The sequence below is a fragment of the Cupressus sempervirens genome, chromosome 6 (assembly GCF_028749045.1).
Source record: "Cupressus sempervirens isolate cs-2001-9-10 chromosome 6, ASM2874904v1, whole genome shotgun sequence".
NCBI lineage: Eukaryota > Viridiplantae > Streptophyta > Pinopsida > Cupressales > Cupressaceae > Cupressus > Cupressus sempervirens.
The window spans coordinates 117,087,552-117,109,341 of NC_143123.1; the positions used below are offsets into that span (position 1 = coordinate 117,087,552).

Genomic DNA, 21,790 nt, shown 5'->3' on the forward strand with positions numbered 1-21,790 from the left:
TCTCTCACATGCATGATAAGTAAATGAATAAGCTACAAAAACTTGTCCTCATCTTGCTTTCTAACTCTTTAATATTTATCTTGCGGATGCTTGGTGGCGAAATTGAGGTGGTAATGTCCCAAATCTGCAAAAGCTTGCTCTTCTCATCTTATGTCATCCTTGTAGCTCATCTAGTTGTGAGTGTAATTGGAGCTTGTTTGAATCTATTCGCACAAAGAAGAGGAACAAGTTGGCACAAAAACGCCTAAATGACCTCGTCTTTGTGCATTATAACCTCAAGTTGCGCATAAGAAAGGTAATGGCAACAACAACTGAGCCACTTGATTTGGATGACATAGATCCTTTTGGCGATTGGACAGTGCAGGAGCAGCCTTCACTGTTCACTGAGGATGAAATATATGAGTTGGAGAGGGAAGCTATGGAGGAGGGTGGTTTCGCAGTGGGACTAGACGACATTCAGTGACGAAGGCAGTGACAGTGTGGACAGTGACAATGAGCACAGTGATAGTGAGGATGAGGATGAGGATGATGAGGAGTCATTGCCAGGGGCAACACCAGCACCACCATAGATGACTGCTATGGCTAGAGCTACTAGACTCCCTCCCTCTCCCATAATTGTTACTAGAACTACTAGGAGGGGGAAGAGGAAGATGTAGACTAGTTTCATATTGAACTTGACATTTGTATTTGCTTATATTTTGTCAAAGACAATTTGGTATTTACTATTTGTAGCTTGTTTCAAAGTTTAGAGTCTGTGACTACATCGGCATTCCACATGAGGATGTGATTTTGCTACTTTTTGCATTTATATATATATCTAGATCAGCTTGTTTGGTTTGTTTACTCGTTTATTGACTCAATACATGCATCTACTTATTGAATTTTGTGGAAAAAAATGCATTTTTAATTAAATTAAAGTCATTTTTTAAATTCTCGATATTTTCACAAGAAGTTGCCGATTTCTCTTCGATATTTACGGAGAATTTTTTTTTTGACCTTACCAAGAAGTGGCAAAGAACGAGAAGTTGAACTATGGCTATCATAATGCTTCCTTTTCAAAGAGTCTACTATCTGCACTTTAGGTGAATCCAGCACAATATAGGACCGACATTTAAAACTAAATCTAATCGTGTACACGCTTTATCATGGAAAGAAACCCTGTACACATCCAAAGCAATTAGTAGGTTTCATCTGAAATCATACATCTTAAAGTGTCATTAATAAATATGTAGAGGCCTATTCAATTCTTGACTCCATCCAGATAGCAAGAGCAACTTTCTTACTAGCCCAGTACTAGTTAAAGAGAACTCTGAAGAGATATCTTGACATCTCAATAATGTATACTTATAAAAGACAACAGGGAAAAAAATATTTAAGTTGATAAAACAGAAAGAATCACTAAAACCAAGTATCCTAATATCCTATCTCATGACAGAAGTATCAATTAAAGGCATATTTTCCTGCTCAGTAGAACTAATAATGCAAGCAACAATGAGATTTCATAAGAAAGTTCTATTAAAAATACATAAGAAGGATTCTATGTTGAAACTATAAACTGGGATGTATAAGTGGTAAAGCTATTAACTGTAACTCCAGATGACAGATTAAGCATCTTATTTCTATATATCATAAGTGCTACTAATTACACTTCTCTATTAGACAATAATGTACTTCATTCTATTAAATGGCAATTGATCTAATTCATCAAATATAATGTGGTGTTTCAAGACAACAGTCTCTAAGATGGTTGATTATCATGTCCACTTTAATTCAGAAACCAAATAATTTATCCTGCCATGACTTATTAAACAAGTGAAAACGCATTAAAAGAAGTATTTGATAATTTACGTGCAATTATATCATTTCAGAGATTCTAAATGTTGATCACAGGAGAAAGCTCATATTAACAAACCTCTTTATATTCCTAAAGATGACTTGACTTGCATGAAGGCCCAGCGAATCCAGATGAAGAACTAATGGCCCAGATTTTTCTTCTTGAGGGAAACAGATTATTGCCAAACTCCAATGCAGACTACATCAATAGTATAAGATAGAGGAACTGAAATCAATTGAACTTACAGGTTTATGCATTTAAATCAAAATAAATGAGTATGCATAAAAACATATGGCTGTTAATGCACATCTAAACTCCAAAGGGCTCAAAAATCAAGAGAAACAGATCCAATTAACAAGTTTGACTAGTTGAGCTTTACTGAACTTTTAAACTAAGTTAACAAATGGCATTAGATTGTCAAATATGAAATGTATACCAAGCTGCCATCATGCTGAATCAAAATTTCAAATTAGTTACACAAAAGATGCAACGAGCTATAAAAGCAGAGGTGTGTGCATACAAAATCCATGTGAGTAGATCACCTGTACAGATTGCAGCAGACCTACATTCCTGGCATAAGAAATTTTATTTCCATTCAATACAAATTTCCTCAGCTTCTACTGAAACAAAGTACATTTTAACATACATGAATCCATAAATCAGTACCTTGAGCTTGAACAATAATGCCTAAAGATATTCTGTTTTAGACAATGGCAATGTTATTATCATTCTACACTCAACCTACAAACTGCTATCAAGTTGTTTCTTTCCACATTCTGCCAACAATTTTGATTCAGAGGTATCAGTCAAAAAAAATTATGAATTATTAATGAAAATTGCTAGGCTGATTTGGGTCCAGAACTCTGATCTCCTCTATGTTTTAGGGATGATAGAATACTGCTGCTCTGTTTTGTTTTTCAATCAGTGGTTTTTGTAATTTGTAGCAAGGTTTTCTGTTGCATTTTGTCTATTTCTCAATGTTTCATATTGGTTGACTTTGTAATTTGGAGCTCAATGTCAACTATATTTGTAAATTATTAAATACTAAAAAAATTTATTGAACATGTAGACCAATGGGTAGTTTAAAGGCATAAGAAAATTAGAATAATAGGAAGCACCTTCAAGCGATTTACCAGCATAACCATGGAAGAAGTCAGTCCATTATTACAACAAACAACTTGGATATAAGTATAAAAAAGCAATAAAAAACTCAGAACTAAATCCTTTAGCCATTGAAATCCTCAAAAAGAAAAATATACAAATATAAACATTTTTTATCATCAAGAATAGCATCCCATGAAGAATGGTCACCCATAATGGCATCCACAGAAGCTCTTGGACCCATGCCAAAAGTACTCATCTATTACTCTAGCAGAAACTTCCTTGCTTCATCACCTACCAGCTGCCTCTCCCTTCTTCAAGATGAGGTATGCATACACAACGTTTAGAGAGTGTTTCGCATCCATATCCCAGGTTAAACATATATAGAGAAACCAAAGAGAATTTGAGTATCAAAAATCTCCCTTTTCCAACAATATAGACCCTCTATAATATTCCAACTTCCACTATCACCCAACTCCAACCTATAGGATTTTGCACTGTGTTGGTTCCCAAAACTGCAGATTGGAAATCGAAGAGCTTGCCAATTCTTTGACAAGATTCCACAATCAGTTCTGGCCAACGAACGAGAATCACCTTGATTCCCCTACACTTTAGGCTCTGCTACACCTAGGCGGGTAGACCTTCACCTCAAATGCTAACTACTTGGTTGAAGGCTTTTCTATAGCAAATTCAAGCTTTGGAGTTCTCTGGATAGCAAGGTCTTTGAACTCGATTAATGTGGAGTTATGTGATAGTTTGAAATGAATATTTTGTATAAGGTTTTTAATAATGAATTTTAGGTTTGTAAAAAAGGAAGTCATAGATTTTCTGACTTCAAATATAAACCCAACACTTCAATCATAAAAGATTAGTGCTTTAGCTTATTCGGGCAACATAGTCAACTACAATGAAGATTATAACGTACAACTTTATAATGTTATACGCACATAAACTATAACAGTTTAATAATCAAGACACCATAGATCAAATATATATACACAACTCTAAACTAGTCCAATTTGTGTGTTAACTCCTAAGGTTGGGGAGACAAACTGAACACAAATCTGGAAACTATTAAATATTTCACAATATCTGTGATGATCAAGTTTAAAATGCCATAGATGACCTTGTCCGCCTACCTAACATAAATTGCTTATAGAAATTTTAAAATGATTATAAAGGACGAATCAACTGCAGTTTAAATCTCCATGCCTCAAATACAAACGAAAGGTTTTTTATTTATTATTAAAATAAAATATTTGAATTCATATTACAAAGTCATATTTCAAACTCCTTATTCCTCCATACAATTCAATATCTCTTCCTTGGAATATCTTTTTCCGAATGATGGAATATATCTTGCTACGCTTATATCTTTTATTTTTATCGGTGGGACTTTTCAAATAAAAAGTCATTCCTTTTTACTTCCTCAATTAATTGCACCACTTCAGTTATTACTAAAATATTTAATCACACTTTTACAACCTTACATCTATGTTTTTTATTACTAATGGCATATAATTTCTTTGTTCTCATCGATTCTTCAATATTATCAGGCTTTTTTGTAGCGCACATGTTGATAATATGAATCAGACTCCTTGTACGTTAGTAATCTACACCGTTTCCTTTCTAATTTTATTTTCATGATTCACCCGCCTACACATGTAGTCATCCAAGATAGTGAAGATGGTATCGAAGGAGTATGATGGCATCTCTATTTTTTGACATAAACTCTAAAAGTTTGGTTCTGTATCCACCGAGACTCTGCATCCATTGGACTTTCCTTTATTGCAAATATAGACTAGTCACCAATAAACATATATATCTTTGATTTATCGGCAATGTTTTATCTTTATGAATTGATTGTTTGACATGGATAACGAGTTCGAATTTCTTGGTTTGATCATTGTGTTTCTTCGCCGACGTAGAATTTCTCAATGCTACTTGTGCCTAGGGCGGTGGCCTTCATACGCACTTTGATAATCTTTCCAGATAATACTTTCGGCCCTTCTAGGTTCAGCATCAATGTGAGACACTTATCTTGCACGTGTTAGGATTTATATTTTGTAAATAAAATATGCATCAACACTTCCCTTCCGTGTCTCTAAGAAAATCACTGCAATGTTATATGTGTTTCTTGTGGCTTCTATCTTTTTGTGTAACTTACATTGTCAATTTATCTTGCCAATATTGCAGTACAATATGAAACCATCGTGACTTACTGTTAGAAATGGAAAAAGAAATATGGAAATAAGCAAAAACCAGGAAAGAATCTAAGTGAGTTAATGCATGAAAAGATATTACCATAAAATAGGAGAGAGAAAGCTTCAAGCTCCAACACCATGAGACAAGATATTTGGAAAAGGGAAAGCAAAGAAAACCCCTTGTGACATTATGAATGAGGCATGAAAAGCCTAAGAAGAAAAAGAGAGAGAGCAAGAGAGCAATCACTCATACAATAATTGAGAAGAGGAAGAAACCTCATTAGAAATGAGAGAGGAGGGTCATCTCTTAAATAGAGATGAGAGAGAGGAGTTAGAATGTAACTCCCATGTCTATGAATGCCACCATTCATAAGTGTGTGAGGCCAAGTGTGAGATTCCTCTTAAGGAGGAATAATCTAAATTACAAATTACAATATATATTTGTCCTCACATATTCCACTAGATGACAAAATAAGATGTAGTGGAAAAAAGGACAAAAAAGAAATATATTAGGATACCTTGGCTTATATCCTAATATATTATAACAATAAATAAAGGAGGTCTAACCTTGGTTTATAAACACACCAAAGAAAGATTACAACTTCTAACACCCCCCTTTAATCTTTACTTGGGGTAATTACATCAAAGGGTATTAAACCCATAATTTACAAAAATCTGCAACTTAATCTTCAATATGAAGTAATTTGATTGTCTTCAAGCCATATGGTACATTTGCAAATCCAAGAGAAGTACATGAGTCCTTTGAATGTGATCAAGTGGAAGCATAGACACATCTTCAATTATGCAAAAAGTCTCTGTGAGTGTATGTAAGTCTTCATAGAGCCAAGAGAGAAGTGGATAGGTACACCAAATAATATTGTCTTGTATGTGCCTGATGGATTACCTGAAAAACATAGACACAAGAAACAAGACAACTATCCACAAGAAGTATTTCATCTTATATTCAAATTAGAAATCCTTTGAATAATAAAACTCTCATAGAGAAACAATGAGGAAAATAAAACATGTTACCACAAAACAATGGAGATAACCTGATATCAAGATAAATTATATGCTCAAAAAATTGTCAACAAGGACAAATTGAGTAAAAAGCTTGATCAATGCTCTCATGAAAAGTATATTACACTAATGCACAAATGACCACAGACAAGGCCAACTAATGATACTTGCATCAATCACGTGGATATAGACAGTCCACTAATGAATCATCTCACTACAAGTTAATGGGGGTGTCCCTCCATAACATGCATGACTCATGTTCTAAGCAATAAAGTATGCAAATCATTATCACATTAATATATAAAAATAAAGTAAAAGGAGAGACATGTTGATCAAATTAGAATTATCATGATTTGTTAGGATACTCAAACGAATGGATTATGAGGGTGTAACAACATATTGCCTTCAAATTGAAAATCCATCATGGACAAGCAACTTCATTGCCACGAGGAAAAAAAACATCATGGGTCAAACAACTTTCTCAAATAGAGTCTCCAATATTGGAGTGCTCCAAGATATGGTAGCCTCGTCACCTATACACTCAAAAATGAGCAAAGTGTAGGAAGTCATACCATGACTAAATCAAAACTAGGAGCATACACCAAGGAGATAAAGAGATTGAAATGGGAAATCCCCATAAAATATCATCCTCGCATTGAGGAACAAAGTGGAGCAAATGGAGGGAAACTCCATTGAAGTAAGTGCCACCAATTATAGGTTGGAGGGATACTCCACGGGCCAGATAAGGCAACTATGAGTCAGTCTAAAACTGTCGGGTCCACCATAGTTAACCTTGATAAATTGGCTCCCGATGCAACTTACAAAAAATATCATATAAATCAATGGTATAAAACCATAAAGTGCCAACATGGGCATGGAACGATGCTATAAAAGCATAAAACTGCAACCATGTGCAGATAGATCAATTAACTCAAATTATTAAATAATGAAGGCAATAGTGTAAGATAACTCATAAACCTGAATAATTGAGATGTGAAAGAGCAATAAGCATAAATTATTAGATATCAGTTAAAATCTCCATGCATGGTGAACATAAGTGAGAAAAATAGAAAGGATGGGCCCACCAACAAAGACAAGAATCATAAGATAGATGTTTTTTTTTTTTTTAAATACTTTAATGGAAATTAAGATATATAAGATAAACCAAAAAAATATGATTACTTGGTAACATTAATACAAATAATAATAAAGGAGAAGAACAATAATGAGATAATGATACAAAGGAGACGAATGAATATGATTAATATAAAATTTGTTACAACTAACACTCCAAAAAAAAATTAGTAATTAAGAGTTCAGATCTGGCAGATAAGAATATACTAAAAAAAGTTAAGAAACTTTCTAGAAAAGAGATTGTAGAAATTGAATTGAAATGATTTGATTTTTGAAAAAAAAATGACAGAGAATGCAGATAACGAATAAAAAAAATGGTACAAATTCATAATAGAGTATGAGCTGGAGTGAAACAACAAATAGATCAAAGACGTTATATAAATCATTCAATCCTGCATAACAAGTGTTAACAACTAAAAATAGAAAGAATATAATGAGAAAATCAGAGAAAAGGAAGAATAATGCATGTAAATAATCCAATGCATGTCCAGATAATTCAATGCAATGAAATAAGAAACAAAAGAAATAACTCGGATGAAAAGTGGGGATTGAGCCCAACTGGGAATCAGTAAAATAAATCTGTCAGATGAAAAAAAAATTTAGAATACAATCCCGCATATGCCTATCGTTCGCAACTTTCCTTGAAATTGCGTAACAGTTAAGATATCTCAACTGAGGAACTGATTCTTAGGCGTGGCCCCATCATCCCTCTATGCATGCTGACAGATGCTATATAAAACAGGTCATTACCCAAACAATTTGTTCTACTGAAAGTCTTTCTCAGAGTAGCTTAATTGAGATCCCCAAATTGAGAATGGTAGGGCGCCCAAGGGCTATCAAAATAGGGGGCATGCCCTACTCAGATCAGACGTCCACAACAGCAAATGGCTGAATCCATCAATGGAGAGCAAGGAGGGGGCGGAGGAGAAGTGGTGCTACCTGTCAAGGGAAGACATGATAAGATTTCTCATCGGTTGCCTAGGAGCCCTGGCACCGCTTCCCCTGACATCAATCCAGACCCTCAGAGCATTAACCCCACATCCCTTTGCTCTCGACAGTCGGGCTCCCTCAAGAGATTCCGTCAAAGTCTTGGGCAACAATCCCATAGCCATTGTTGTGGTCGATCAAAATGACCACAACGGCACCAATAACCAATAACCTGGCAGACATAGCAGATTGCTCCCGTTACCTCTGTTCGAGTTTGCAGGGATGTCACTACCAAGACTTCTCTCAGTTACGCCTATGTTAATTACGACTCTGCCGAAAATGCTGGCAAGGCCATAGAGGCACTGAATTTACTCCTATCAATGGAAAGCCTATTCGAATAATGTATTCACATCGTGATCCTAGCATACACAAGAGTGGAGCGGCAAATATATTTATCAAGAACCTTGATAAAGTGATAGACAACAAGGCACTGCTGAGGCGATCCCCCACCAAGACATTGATGGGCTCAGATAGGTTGGGGTTGTGAGGTTTTGACGTGAGATTCGAACCTTCGTCGAGGGAGCGAAATGGCTTCCTATTGATGCATAATATATATCTCGCATCCAAGTGAACCAGGCACAAAAGCAATGCAAAAGAACTTATCGTGCACATGGAAGAATCTATCCTTACATGTCACATCCTTGCCACATTAAATTAATACTCTCTAAAATGGAGGCACCTGTTAAAATAAGATAATCCCTATGGGAGCAATTTTGCTTCCTGCAAATTGCCTAATTAAATCTTTGAGACAAAAAAACAACAGGATAGAGACAACGATAGAGGCTGGATGAGTGCACCAAAAGCTCACAAAGCAGGGCCGAGCAAGCAAGCTTGAAGAAGGAGACAAAACAAGAGTATTGAAGGAAATGTCTGAGAGGATAAGATAGGAGGTTCAGATCAGATATGGCAACCACAAGAGTTACTAAAAAAATTGAAGTAGTTTAGAGATTCAATATTAAAACCCAAAAGATATGGATAAGAGAGAGTTTAAATTTCAAAAAAAATATGAATAGTTTTTAACCTAATAATGTAAGTTGAAATAAAAAAAGGTAATCATAAATATGATTTTGAAGTGTTCCCTACAATGAAATATTAGGGAAATAATTTTTATTTTAAATATTGAACAAAAATTATACACTAAATAATAAACAATATTTATGATAATATGAATGATAAATGCTTCTTGTGAAAAACAAGAGCAAAACAAAATTTGATTTTTATTTTTAAAACAAAATAAATACCCTTTGGCTTTCAAAGAGGGTTAGTACAAATTAAAGCAAACAGGAGTTAATCGGGTTTGGCGGTAAACCAGCCAAATCCAAAAAAAATTCAATTTCTTACAACTTAAGAAGATTAAAAAAGAAATTAGTGAAATCTCTCTCAAGAGTCTCCTTCGAATTGTACCTTCATGCAAACACTCAAAAACAAAGATTAAACTGCTCTGATACCATGTTAGAAATGGAAAAAGAAATATGGAAATAAGCAAAAACCAGGAAAGAATCTAAGTGAGTTAATGCATGAAAAGATATTACCATAAAATAAGAGAGAGAAAGCTTCAAGCTCCAACACCATGAGACAAGATATTTGGAAAGGGGAAAGCAAAGAAAACCCCTTGTGACATTATGAATGAGGCATGAAAAGCCTAAGAAGAAAAAGAGAGAGAGCAAGAGAGCAATCGTTCATACAATAATTTGAGAAGAGGAAGAAACCTCATTAGAAATGAGAGAGGAGGGTCCTCTCTTAAATAGAGATGAGAGAGAGGAGTTAGAATGTAACTCCCATGTCTATGAATGCCACCATTCATAAGTGTGTGAGGCCAAGTGTGAGATTCCTCTTAAGGAGGAATAATCTAAATTACAAATTACAATATATATATTTGTCCTCACATATTCCACTAGATGACAAAATAAGATGTAGTGGAAAAAAGGACAAAAAAGAAATATATTAGGATACCTTGGCTTATATCCTAATATATTATAACAATAAATAAAGGAGGTCTAACCTTGGTTTATAAACACACCAAGGAAAGATTACAACTTCTAACACTTACGCACTATTTGTGTTCAACGGCTTTTTCATCTTTCTTCTCATTGGAGCTATCGTTCTTATTCAGTTTCAAAACATTTGAAGACTCCTCAATAAATATTGGCTTCTTTAAACAGCTATAGCTTACTGTAGTTTCACCTATCACTGATGATCATCGTTCTATCTTTAATATCCTTCTACAAATGCATACTGGCATATCAGTCTAAACTTTATTTCTTAGCACACACAGATCAACTCTATCCACGCTATACCTCTAATTTTTATAGGTGCATAACAATACTTCTTAATATCTCTGTATTCACACTACACTGCAGTTTTTACCTTTTGTAGTTATAATCCTTAATACATCGTTGCTTATTCATCACTACTATATATATCTATCTCTCACTGTGAAATCAGATGGTGGAATAACTTGTGTGTGTGTGTGTGTGTATATATACATATATATTGTGTATGTGCTAAACTGTATTGCTCATATTATGTTATATTTATTTCTACATACTTGAACGCATAGTTCAACTTCTCATTCTCTGCCACTTCTCGGCGAGGCAAAAAAAAATTCTCGGCAAATATCAAAGAGAAATTGGCAACTTCTTGGGAAAATATCGGGAATTTAAAAAATGACTTTAATTTAATTAAAAATGCATTTTCTTCACAAAATTCAATAAGTAGATGCATGTATTGAGTCAGTAAATGACTAAACAAACCAAACAAGATGATCTAGATATATATAAATGCAATAAGTAACAATATCGCATCCTCATGTTGAATGCCGATGTAATCACAGTGTACAGACTCTGAACTCTAAAACAAGCTACAAATAGTAAATACCGAATTGTCTTTGTCAAAATATAAGCAAATACAAATGTCAAGTTCAATATGAAACTAGTCTACATCTTCCTCTTCCCCATCCCAGTAGTTCTAGTAAAAACTATGGGAGAGGGAGGGGGTCTAGCAGCTCTAGCCGTAGCAGTCGTCTGTGGTGGTGCTGGCATTGGCCCTGGCAAGGACTCCTCATCATCCTCATCCTCACTATCACTGTGCTCACTGTCACTATCCTTAGACTCCTCATTCTCAATGTCGTCCTCTTGAATGTCATCTAGTCCTACTGCAAAACCACCCTCCTCCATAGCCTCCCTCTCCAACTCATATATTCCATCCTCAATGAATAGTAAAGGCTACTCCTATGTTGTCCAATCGCCAAAAGGATCTATGTCATCCAGATCAAGTGGCTCAGTTACTGTTGTCATTACCTTTCTTATGTGCAACTTGAGGATATAATGCACAGAAACAAGGTCATTTAGGCGCTTTTGTACCAACTTGTTCCTCTTCTTTGTTTGAATAGATTCAAACAAGCTCCAATTACGCTCACAACTAGATGAGCTACAAGGCTGACATAAGATGCGAAGAGCAAGCTTTTGCAAATTTGGGACATTACCACCCCAATTTCGCCACCAAGCATCTGCAAGATAAATATTAAAGAGTTAGAAAGCAAGATGAGGACAAGTTTTTGTAGCTTATTTATCTACTTAACATGCATGTGAGAGACTCAAAATTCCAAATATTGTAATTTGTACCTGGTGTCTGAGTCTATCTGCCTCTCTTTGCCAAGGCTGAGGAGAATAGTTTGCTCGTTGTATTTTGATACACTTCCATCTTGGCCACAATGAGGTCTCTCATCGCAATGTCAGGTACCATCCTCTACATGCATTCACTAAAGCCCTCCATGACCTCTCTATTGGGATCCGCATATGATGGAGAGAACTAGTAACAAGGGTTGAGGAAATACCCTGCTGCATGAATGGGTTGGTGGAGCTGATTGCCCCATCTCCTATCAATAATATCCCATAAGGGCTGAAATTTTAGGCTCTCTCCCTTGTACTTATTTCTTACAGCCTCTTTCACCCTATCCATGGCCTCATGAAGGGACCCCATTGGGGTTTGTTCCCCATCTACCAAGCGGAGAACTCTAACCAAGGGCTTCACCACCTACAATTGAAAAGTAGAAAACAATTATTAATCAGAGAGTAGGATTATAAAATAATAATGAAAGACTTGATTAATAAGTACAAAAAAAAAATCAAATTTTGAAGTTTCCAACTCACATCCACAATTTCTGAAGCTCGCTCAAAAAACTGGAGGTCAAACACAATGCGTGCAACACTCTACCCATCAACCTTCTTTGAATAACTTGACTGTAGCCATTTTGGACACAAACATCTGCCTCAAAAGATTCATATGTTTAAGAACACTTTGCAACGTTAAAAAAATCGTTGCAAATCTTGTGACTGCAGGTCTTGTTAAGTTTTGTGGATCTCTGATAGATAAAAACAATTACAAATAAATATTTGCAGATAGTATCTTACTTGACAATGCAAAATATCTTTGCTTTTCTATGGCAGTGATCTCAGTAATATGTATTTATTTATATTCCTCCTTTAACAGCAACTGCAATACTGAAATGCTATATAACAAATGAAATACTAATGATAAGAGAAAGTAGTGTTTATAATCTTGTTGCTGACTGCAGGCACTTGAATGCTGTGAGATTGATCCTTTCCCTGCGGCAGCATACTCCCATATATATAATGGTAACTGACATGACTCCGAAGAGTAGGCCACGTAGAGACATGCCTCTTTGGAGGCATGTTTAATTAATCAATAAACAATCAAACTTTATATGAGTGCCGATAACAATAACAAAGGCATGATAAAGGATTTGTTACCCAATAACAAGGCACAATAAACATAAGTGCCCGATCATAATGAAGTCTGCCAATAAACATGATCTTAGTGATGCCGATAATTCATATGGTGTTTGATGGACGTATGCAAATATATATGTGTATGTATATTAATATATACACACACACACACACATATATATATATATATATATGCATATATCCCTGTGATGGTATCAGCAGTATTTTCAGTATATCAAGTAATTCATGTTTTGCTTCTTCTGATGCTAAACATTAACACTCCCTCTTTAGCTAGGGAGAAGAAAAACATCAATAAGTCAGAATCATCATATAATCAACGCAATATGAACAGTAGATGGTATATCCAATGATCTCTACTTGTACTTAAGCAATGTCTAGAGATGTCCATGATAGACATAATCTCAAGAGTATTAATCTCCAGAATATCAACATATGATATTCATTAATTACTCAAACTAGGGTAAGATATCACATATGATATGAAGAGTCTTGATCTCCTAGAATATCGACATCCGATATTCATCAAGTACTCAAAAACAAGGTTTGATACCACATTTGATATCAAGAGTATTGACCTCCCAGAATATTGACATCTGATATTCACCAAGTACTCCAAAATCATTTAGACATCACATTTGATATCAAGAGTATTGGCCTCCCAGAATATTAATGATATTCACCACTTATTCAAAACATTTTAGACATCACATTTGACATCAAGAGCATTGGCCTCCCAAAATATCAATGATATTCACCACTTACTCAAAATGTTTTAGATATCACATTTGACATCAACAGTATCGGTCTCCCAGAATGCTGAGATACAAGACATTCACCATTTACTCAATTTATTAGATCTCATAATACAAGTTGATTGTAAGATCGTCACCTTACAACAACTTCTCCCAAATACAAGTGATAATCATTTGGAAGTTGTCACCTCCTCATGATACACACAGGGGATAAGCCCAAACATAGTCACATGGTCAAAGTTCTCTTGACTGTGACAACTTATTAATCAATAAAAAAGCCATCTCAGCATGGTCTACTCCCTCTTAATCAATAAGATCGGGTTTACTGTGGTTAACAAAATATCATCCTCATTTTCCCTCTGAATGATAAATAGGACTCCTCATTTAATTCCCTCTTCCTTCTTTTCCTTTTGAAATTTGGTTTCTTCTTTTTATCAACATGAGTTGAAAGAGCATGAAGATTGCTTCCACTCGAAGTATCATTTTGTAATAACATACTTTCCTCTTGAATACAATCACCCTTTAGTCGACTGAGTTTGGGAAGTTTGGATCGAGCACATACTCCTTGACGGAAGGTTTTCCATGATGGTGGCAATCCTCTTAGAGCTATCATGGTTAATTCTTTTTCATCATAAACGTGACCATTTTTAGAGAGTTGGTCCCTTAGTTCATTTATCCTCATGAAATAGGATGTAATCATTTCTCCTTTGTTCATCCTAATGTTGGAGAGACTGTCTTTCAAATTTAGGATTCTCGTTGTATTGTTTATCTCAAACATTTCTTCAAGTGTTTGAAGCATTTCGTGTGCAGTGTCTAGTTCAGAAATAATAGGGAGTAGATGATCCTTAACTCCATCAACAATCAAATTCATGGCTCTAGCATTGTCTTTTTCCCATTTATTCAATTCATCATTTTATTTTGGTGGTTGGTCCGATTTTTCAATGAATTGTTTGAGATAGTTATCTCTTAAGGTTACCTTCAATCGTAATTTCCATGTTGTATAATTGGAATCGCCTTCTAGTCTATCTTCAACTTTGATACCATTGACCATTTTGATTGGTAAAGATTTTAGTCCACAAAATAAATGAATATAAATCTAATCAAGATCTACCTTCAAGCTATTTAGGCTTTATAGAAGCCACTTGGCTCTGATACCATGTTAAGTTTTGTGGATCTCTAATAGATAAAAACAATTACAAATAAATATTTGCAGAGAGTATCTTACTTGACAATGCAGAATATCTTTGCTTTTCTATGGCAGTGATCTCAGTAATATGTATTTGTTTATCTTCCTCCTTTACAGCAACTACAATACTGAAATGTTATATAACAAATGAAATACTGATGATATCAGAAAGTAGTGTTTATAATCTTGTCGCTGACTGCAGGTACTTGAATGTCGTGAGATTGATCCTTTCCCTATGGCAGCATACTCCCATATACATAATGGTAACAAACATGCCTCTTCGGAGGCATGTTTAATTAATCAATAAACAATCAAACTTTATATGAGTGCCGATAACAATAACAAAGGCATGATAAAGGATTTGTTACCCAATAACAAGGCACAATAAACATAAGTGCCCGATCATAATGAAGTTTGTCGATAAACATGATCCCAATGATGTCGATAATACATATGGTGTTTCATGGACATATGCATATCTGTGTGTGTGTGTACGTATATTAATACACACACACACACATATATATGCATATATCCCGATGATGGTATCAACAGTATTTTCAGTATATCAAGTAATTCATGTTTTGCTTCTTTTGATGCTAAACATTAACAGGTCTAACCAACTCCTTGTCTTTGGTGTAGTCTCTCATCAAGCAAAGGACCCAAGGGTGATTGTAGATATATTTTGTTATCGTCCTTGCTTCCTCTACAACCGGTTTCACCCGATCCAATTTCCCTATATCCTCCAAAAGAAGGTCCATAACATGTGCTGCACAAGGAGACCAAAAGAGTGTGTTATGCTTTTCTTGTAAGATCCTACCTGCTCCCACATATGCCGCTGCATTGTCGGTTATGATTTGCACCACATTTTCAGCCCCAACCTCTATCACAATATTTTCTAGCATTCGAACCAAAGTCTCAGCCGTCTTTAACTTATCCGAGGCATCCAAGGATTTAAGAAAGACTACTTGATACTTGCAATAAACTAAAAATTTGATGATGGTACAGTTTCTTCCATCCGTCCATCCATTTGAAAGTATGGTGCAGCCATATTGTTTCCATTCTAACCTTTGCTCTTCAACCACATCTTCACCCCTACAAACAGCATCTTTCAACAATCTACAAGCACAAAATAAAAATTGAAATTCACTTTAAGTACAATTCACTTTAAGTACACGAGTTTGATTAAGAAAAATTACTTTCAACAAAAACAAGTAAATTGTAAAACTGTAAAAGTATTAAAGTTTGAAACAAGTGAATTACCTCCCACTCAAGGCTGCAGGAGTAGGTGGTTTGTAGCCCTTTCTTGCTACCGTACAACCAGTCACAAAATTCAAAAAATATGGACTTGCTGCAACATTGAAGGAAAGCTTGTTAAAAAACCAAAAATCAGCACATTGAATGTCAAGTTGCTCATGCACATCACAATTTCATCTAGTACCCTCCAATGATGGTTGTGCTCCAAGTGTGTTTCTATGCACAAAATAACCATCAATAGAAGAGTTTTGTGGTCTACTAGACCCTTGGGCCACGAAAAGAGCCCACTATCCCCTCAACTGCTTCTTCTTCTTCATCAAGGGTGGCTGGGATACCTAGTCACATGACACAACCCACATCATCTCATTATGAATCATGATAAATTGATAATTGTTTTAGCACAAGCATTAGTCTTGATTAGAAAATAATAAATGATTGTTAAAAGGAAACATACCTTGTGATTTGCAAATGGCTGCCCTCATGGCCAATTATGTCATTTCCCTTTTCAACTTCTCTTCTTGGGCACTAAGCAAAGCAATCGTCTCCCTTTTTATTTCCTCCATAGTCACATCACAAATCCTTGTGTCACGCTTTTCTATACCAGCAAGGTGGTACTTCAAACGAGATATGCCTCCACGGATTTGTCTTTCACATTTCATGCATATGACACTATTATACTATGTTCCTTCAAAGGCACATTTCCATGCAAAGTCTCTAGCCCCTTTAGGGCGCGTGCCTATGAATCCAGATGAACATGCTACGGGACCACTGGGAGACGCTGCAACTGACCCAGATGCAGAGGAAGCTATATTTGCTGGAAAATCAAAGAATAAAACAAAAAATGTATTAGCCTTAAAGTTTTGAAATTATTGAGAAAAACTTGATTGTTTTTGGGAAAATTGCAAAAAGATGGTGTTAGGTCTTTGTCATGACTCATTTACATTACACTCTAAAACCGTAAAATGTATTAGAGAACATTACAAATGTAAGATGTGCAAGTATGGAAAGACAAAAAAAAGTTTAACTCAAAAGAAAATAAAATTGAGAAACTTACTTGTGGATCATAATTTGCTTGGAAAGAGTTTCGAATCCGCTCCTAATCCGCTGGAAATCACTACAAATCACTACCAAACACCTAAGTGCTGCTCCAAAACCCTTCTCCTCCACCCAAGATGCCAAACACAGCAAATGAAACAATGAAATTGCATTTTTTAAATCGCAGGTATATACTGGACGCCGCCTACGAGAAGACACTAAGTTATCGCACGAAATTGGCGATATATCGCCGTCTTCTTGCCAACTTCTTGCGGCGATAAGTTCAAGTTCTCAGGGCCCTAATGTGGTGATAAAAACTAGAGTTTTCTCACCACCAAAAACTTCTCGTGAAAAGTAGACTTCTCAATGATAAAACGGCGAGATTTTAATCTATGCTTGAACCTATTGAGCAAGAAAACACCAATTCCTTATTACTACACATAAACCTAAGTCAATACTACAACTTGATTTCCAAAAATCTCTTATCACCTATTCAAGCCTCTTATTGTAATCTTCTTCTTTTCATTCCATGATATTAAGGAGAACTTCATCAGATTTCAAACATTATTTTTCAAATGGACGCTCAATTTTTTACAAGAAATTAGGCTCCATCACATTGCACAAACCTTTTGTAATGACGCCCATGGGAATCTCCAGAGCAATTGAACCTGTCAAATGCCAACCCACATTGACATTGCAACTTATCCAATTTACTACAGTTCTGAAGATGACTTCAATTTTTTCTACAGTAAGATTAGGTAGATTGAACCATTACTTTAGCCTCTCCATCGATCTTATTGGACCACTCAAGATAGCAGTGGTTTCTAGGACCTCTTCGTCCTACTCTTCTCTCGTATCCAAATTAATTTTCTTGAATCTCCCCCTTGTTTGACTTATTTTATCTATCCCTCATACAGCCATCCATGTCTGAATAAATCCCTATAGTATGATGGTGAACCAGCAAATTGGCTCAGTTAAGGAACATGAGGGATCAATTTCAAGGGTTTCACGCAATCCAGCAATACTAGACAATGCATTTTCAGTCCCTGAAAAGAATTTGGTAGTGAATTACATGACTTCTTGATGCATTTTCAGTCCCCGAAAATAATTTGGTAGTCAATTCAATCATTTCTTGATGCCAAATCTACTTGACCAAAAACCTAACAGGTGTCTCTTTGTGAATCAACCTATGAATTTGAATATGAAATCATTACAGACATCTAAATCATCCATCGACCATATGTTGTCACGAATCCCTTCACATCATCACCTTTATATTGCTTAGATATGTTATATTTATTTAATAATTATCCAACTTTGTCTACCAACATTAACCAGGTACTTTTAATTAATAATCTACTCTTCTCCTGACAGTGATCGAATAACTTAGGATATCTAAATCGAAGTTTTTAATTAATAGTAATAACATTCATTTTGAGTTGCATTACTAATCAGCAGGTTAGCTATGTGTTAGCACTCCATCCAGGTTTGCAAAAGAAGAGTCAACTATTAAGTATATATAGATCTGTTCGAAGTGGTCACTCTCATCTCAGACACTGAAGAGTTCAAATGATCATTATAAAGATCATTGGAGCTTGTATAATTCACAGAACGAATCAGTCATTTATATTGTACTCAACAACAAAAATTGGGAATTGGGAACTGGGGTATGCCCCTTTTAATAATGTAATAATAAAGGACTATGGTCCCGAGCAAGACTGGAGGTCTTCTTCTCCGTTCTTTCCTACCAGTGCCTGTTTGAACGGAGATACTTTGTTGTATTTTTATTTTTATTAAATTAATATATTCAAAGGCTTCGACCATTTACCGATCAAAAAATAAATAAAAATTGAATAACTTAGGACACTTTATTAAATTAATAAATCATTCTTCTAATTTCCAACCTGAAATAAATAAATCCAATATTCATTTATGGTCATTCCTAATTCAAAAATTAAATAAACAAATTCTATTTACATATTTCACTTTTCTTCCCTCGCATTGTTAGTTCACTAAAACCAAATGTTTAATCTCGCTAGCATCTGCACAAGTCAAAGCATAATTAATCAAGGCAAATCTTGTCTAATCTCCTTGGATCATGGAGCTCGTTTTGTGAACCAAATGCAAGGTGTCAGTAGTAGGTCCCGTGATTCCAAACCTCTCCAGTGAGAAAATCCATTAATGTCTCAAGACTCAAATCAATCTTAACCCAAGATTCAATATCTCTATGCTCTATAAATAATGCAACAAATGAGCTATTTTAGTTTTTTTTTTTAAAACACTTTCAATGAAAGTTTATGCTATCACATTGAGCACCAACCTCTTATCTATCTCATCAAAAATCCTGAGCAACCACACTATTGTGTGGAACAAGAGGCTTCAATGATTTAGTTTTCTATCTTGGATGTACGAGTCTCTTAGGCTCAACCAAAGGTGACAATTAGGTGCAATAAAGGTTTGAATCTTGTTCTTTTAAATCTTTTCTTTGTGTTACTTGCATGCTTGTCCACATTTGGCATGTGGGTGTGACACGTCCCTACCTAACATTATTTGTAGCTTGTTTGTAATGATTTGTGTTGCCAATTAGCAATTTGATGCATCTATGTTTACTTTCAACACCTTGAACACATGCTTTAGTGTATTTGACCATAGTGTGAGATGTTGGTATTTTAAGAGCAAAACAAATAAATGGCCTTGACATTTTCTATTGACTTTCTTGAATATTTTTTACTCCTGGTTTTTATGCCAATGATTTTCACTTCATTACTTTTTTTGATATAAAGGAATGGAGGATTGCAGATAGAGATAGGCTTATTTGAGACTCAGTTTGATTTACAGATACTAATGAATTCTTCTTCAATCTGCAGGTCTATGATTGCTCTTTCGCAGATATATATATCTAGTACCACTGATATTCTAATTCTGAATATTCAGAATAATGTTGTATTCGCTGAAGAAGATTATCCTGAATATATATAAGTGCAGATCAAATGCATACAGCAGATTGCCGATGTTGATTAATGTCCTTTCTGCTTGATTTGCACAGCATATATATACTTGGGTGAAGGGACATGACAACATAAGGACATAACCCACGTAGGGCCATGACCTTAAGTGGTCATGTCCCTTAGTATTAGTTTGTAAACTTAAGCACATTTGTTACGAGTGCATAACAATCACATGCCTTTAAATCCACAGCAATCTAAAATAGTAAAGTCCCCATCACAATACCAAGTCACTAACGTGACCTTCAAAGACTTCACAATATAGTGTCTGATTGGGCATGACTAAATATAATGTGCAGAGAAGTCAGAGTAGATATAGTAAATCAATTTAACCATTGATGTATGATAAAGCACAAACTCTATATATATATATATATATATATATATATATATATATATATATATATATATATATATATATATATATGTCTGTGTGTGTAAAATATGATTTGCTTACAGTCATACATATTATTTTACTATGATTTACTGAGAGCATCAATCCAACTAAAGCTATAACTCTAACACTCCCTCTTACCAAAGGGGGATATAGCCAATATGGTCATCACAAGAATGATGATCTAAATTAATCAATCTCATCACATATGAGTGCTAGCATCAGCATCAAGATGCCTATAAACAAGTATATCCTAGAAGTATATGAGATATCTGATTTCAGGCACATTCCAGGACAATGACTGAAAAAAGTCTATCAAATAAGAATCTTGATCTTAGAAACAACATAGTTTCCATTATAACAAGTACCACAATCTCCGGCAAACTCCAGGACATCAACTTAATGTAGTCTACTGTGATACATAAGTTATCATGATTTCCAGCTCATTTTGGGACAACAATTTAATGTATTCTATCATGATCACAGATCAAGAACTCAAGAACGACAATCTTAGTATCATGATTTCCAGCACATTTTGAGACAACTTAATGTAGTCAATCAAGATCTTCAGCACATTATGGGACGACGACTTAATGTAGTGTATCATGATAACAGGTCAAGCTATTGCCAAGATCGTCACCTTACAATAGCAACCTCATAAATATATCAAATGAAAAATCGTCACCTTTCATGATATAAACCATATATACAACTTGTAACATTTTTAACATTTAAAATATAAATAAATATATATTAAATTTAAACTTGACTGAGAATTAATCTCAAGAATTACATTTACATTTTAGTCATACCAAGTTTACCTCTAAAGTACTCCACTTTCAACTTTGGAAAAGGTTTGGTAAGTATGTCGGCATTCTGCTCTTCAATGTTGATATATACCAATTTGATACAACCATGTCTACCATATCTCTGATGTAGTAATAGGGAATTTCTATATGCTTGGATTTGTTATGGAAAACTAGATTTATGGACAGTTTAATGCAGCTTTGATTATCATAGTGTATAACTATGGGAATCAATGGCTTTCCAAATAGTCCAAACAACAACTTCCTTAACCATACTGTTTTTTGAGTTCCCATAGAAGCTGC

The 21,790-nt window shown here is 34.9% G+C and overlaps 2 protein-coding genes across 2 annotated transcripts in view; both read right to left on the reverse strand.

The window, feature by feature from the left end:
* The window catches only part of LOC149551491 (ubiquitin-like-specific protease 1D), a 180,226-nt gene that overhangs the window by 53,314 nt on the left and 105,122 nt on the right, over window positions 1–21,790 (reverse strand). Inside the window, exon 10 of the mRNA XM_089786986.1 lies at window positions 1,913–2,032. Coding sequence (XP_089643112.1) covers window positions 1,913–2,032 — 120 coding nt within the window. The remainder of the gene's footprint in view (window positions 1–1,912; window positions 2,033–21,790) is intronic.
* LOC149551492 (uncharacterized) lies at window positions 14,238–16,729 on the reverse strand. Its single transcript, XM_089789518.1, has 3 exons — window positions 16,702–16,729; window positions 16,254–16,341; window positions 14,238–16,109 (listed from the first exon to the last, which is right to left on the reverse strand). Exons 1-3 carry the CDS (start codon window positions 16,727–16,729, stop codon window positions 15,590–15,592), a joined length of 636 nt encoding a protein of 211 aa, XP_089645644.1. The 3' UTR covers window positions 14,238–15,589.

Coding starts and splice junctions, on each gene's coding strand:
- LOC149551492 (XM_089789518.1), bottom strand. CDS start 16,729: ATGAGGGCAGCCATTTGCAAATCACAAG. Junction 16,342..16,701: donor AGCCATTTGCAAATCACAAG/GTATGTTTCCTT, acceptor TCAATGTTGCAG/CAAGTCCATATTTTTTGAAT. Junction 16,110..16,253: donor CCTGCAGCCTTGAGTGGGAG/GTAATTCACTTG, acceptor TTGTGCTTGTAG/ATTGTTGAAAGATGCTGTTT.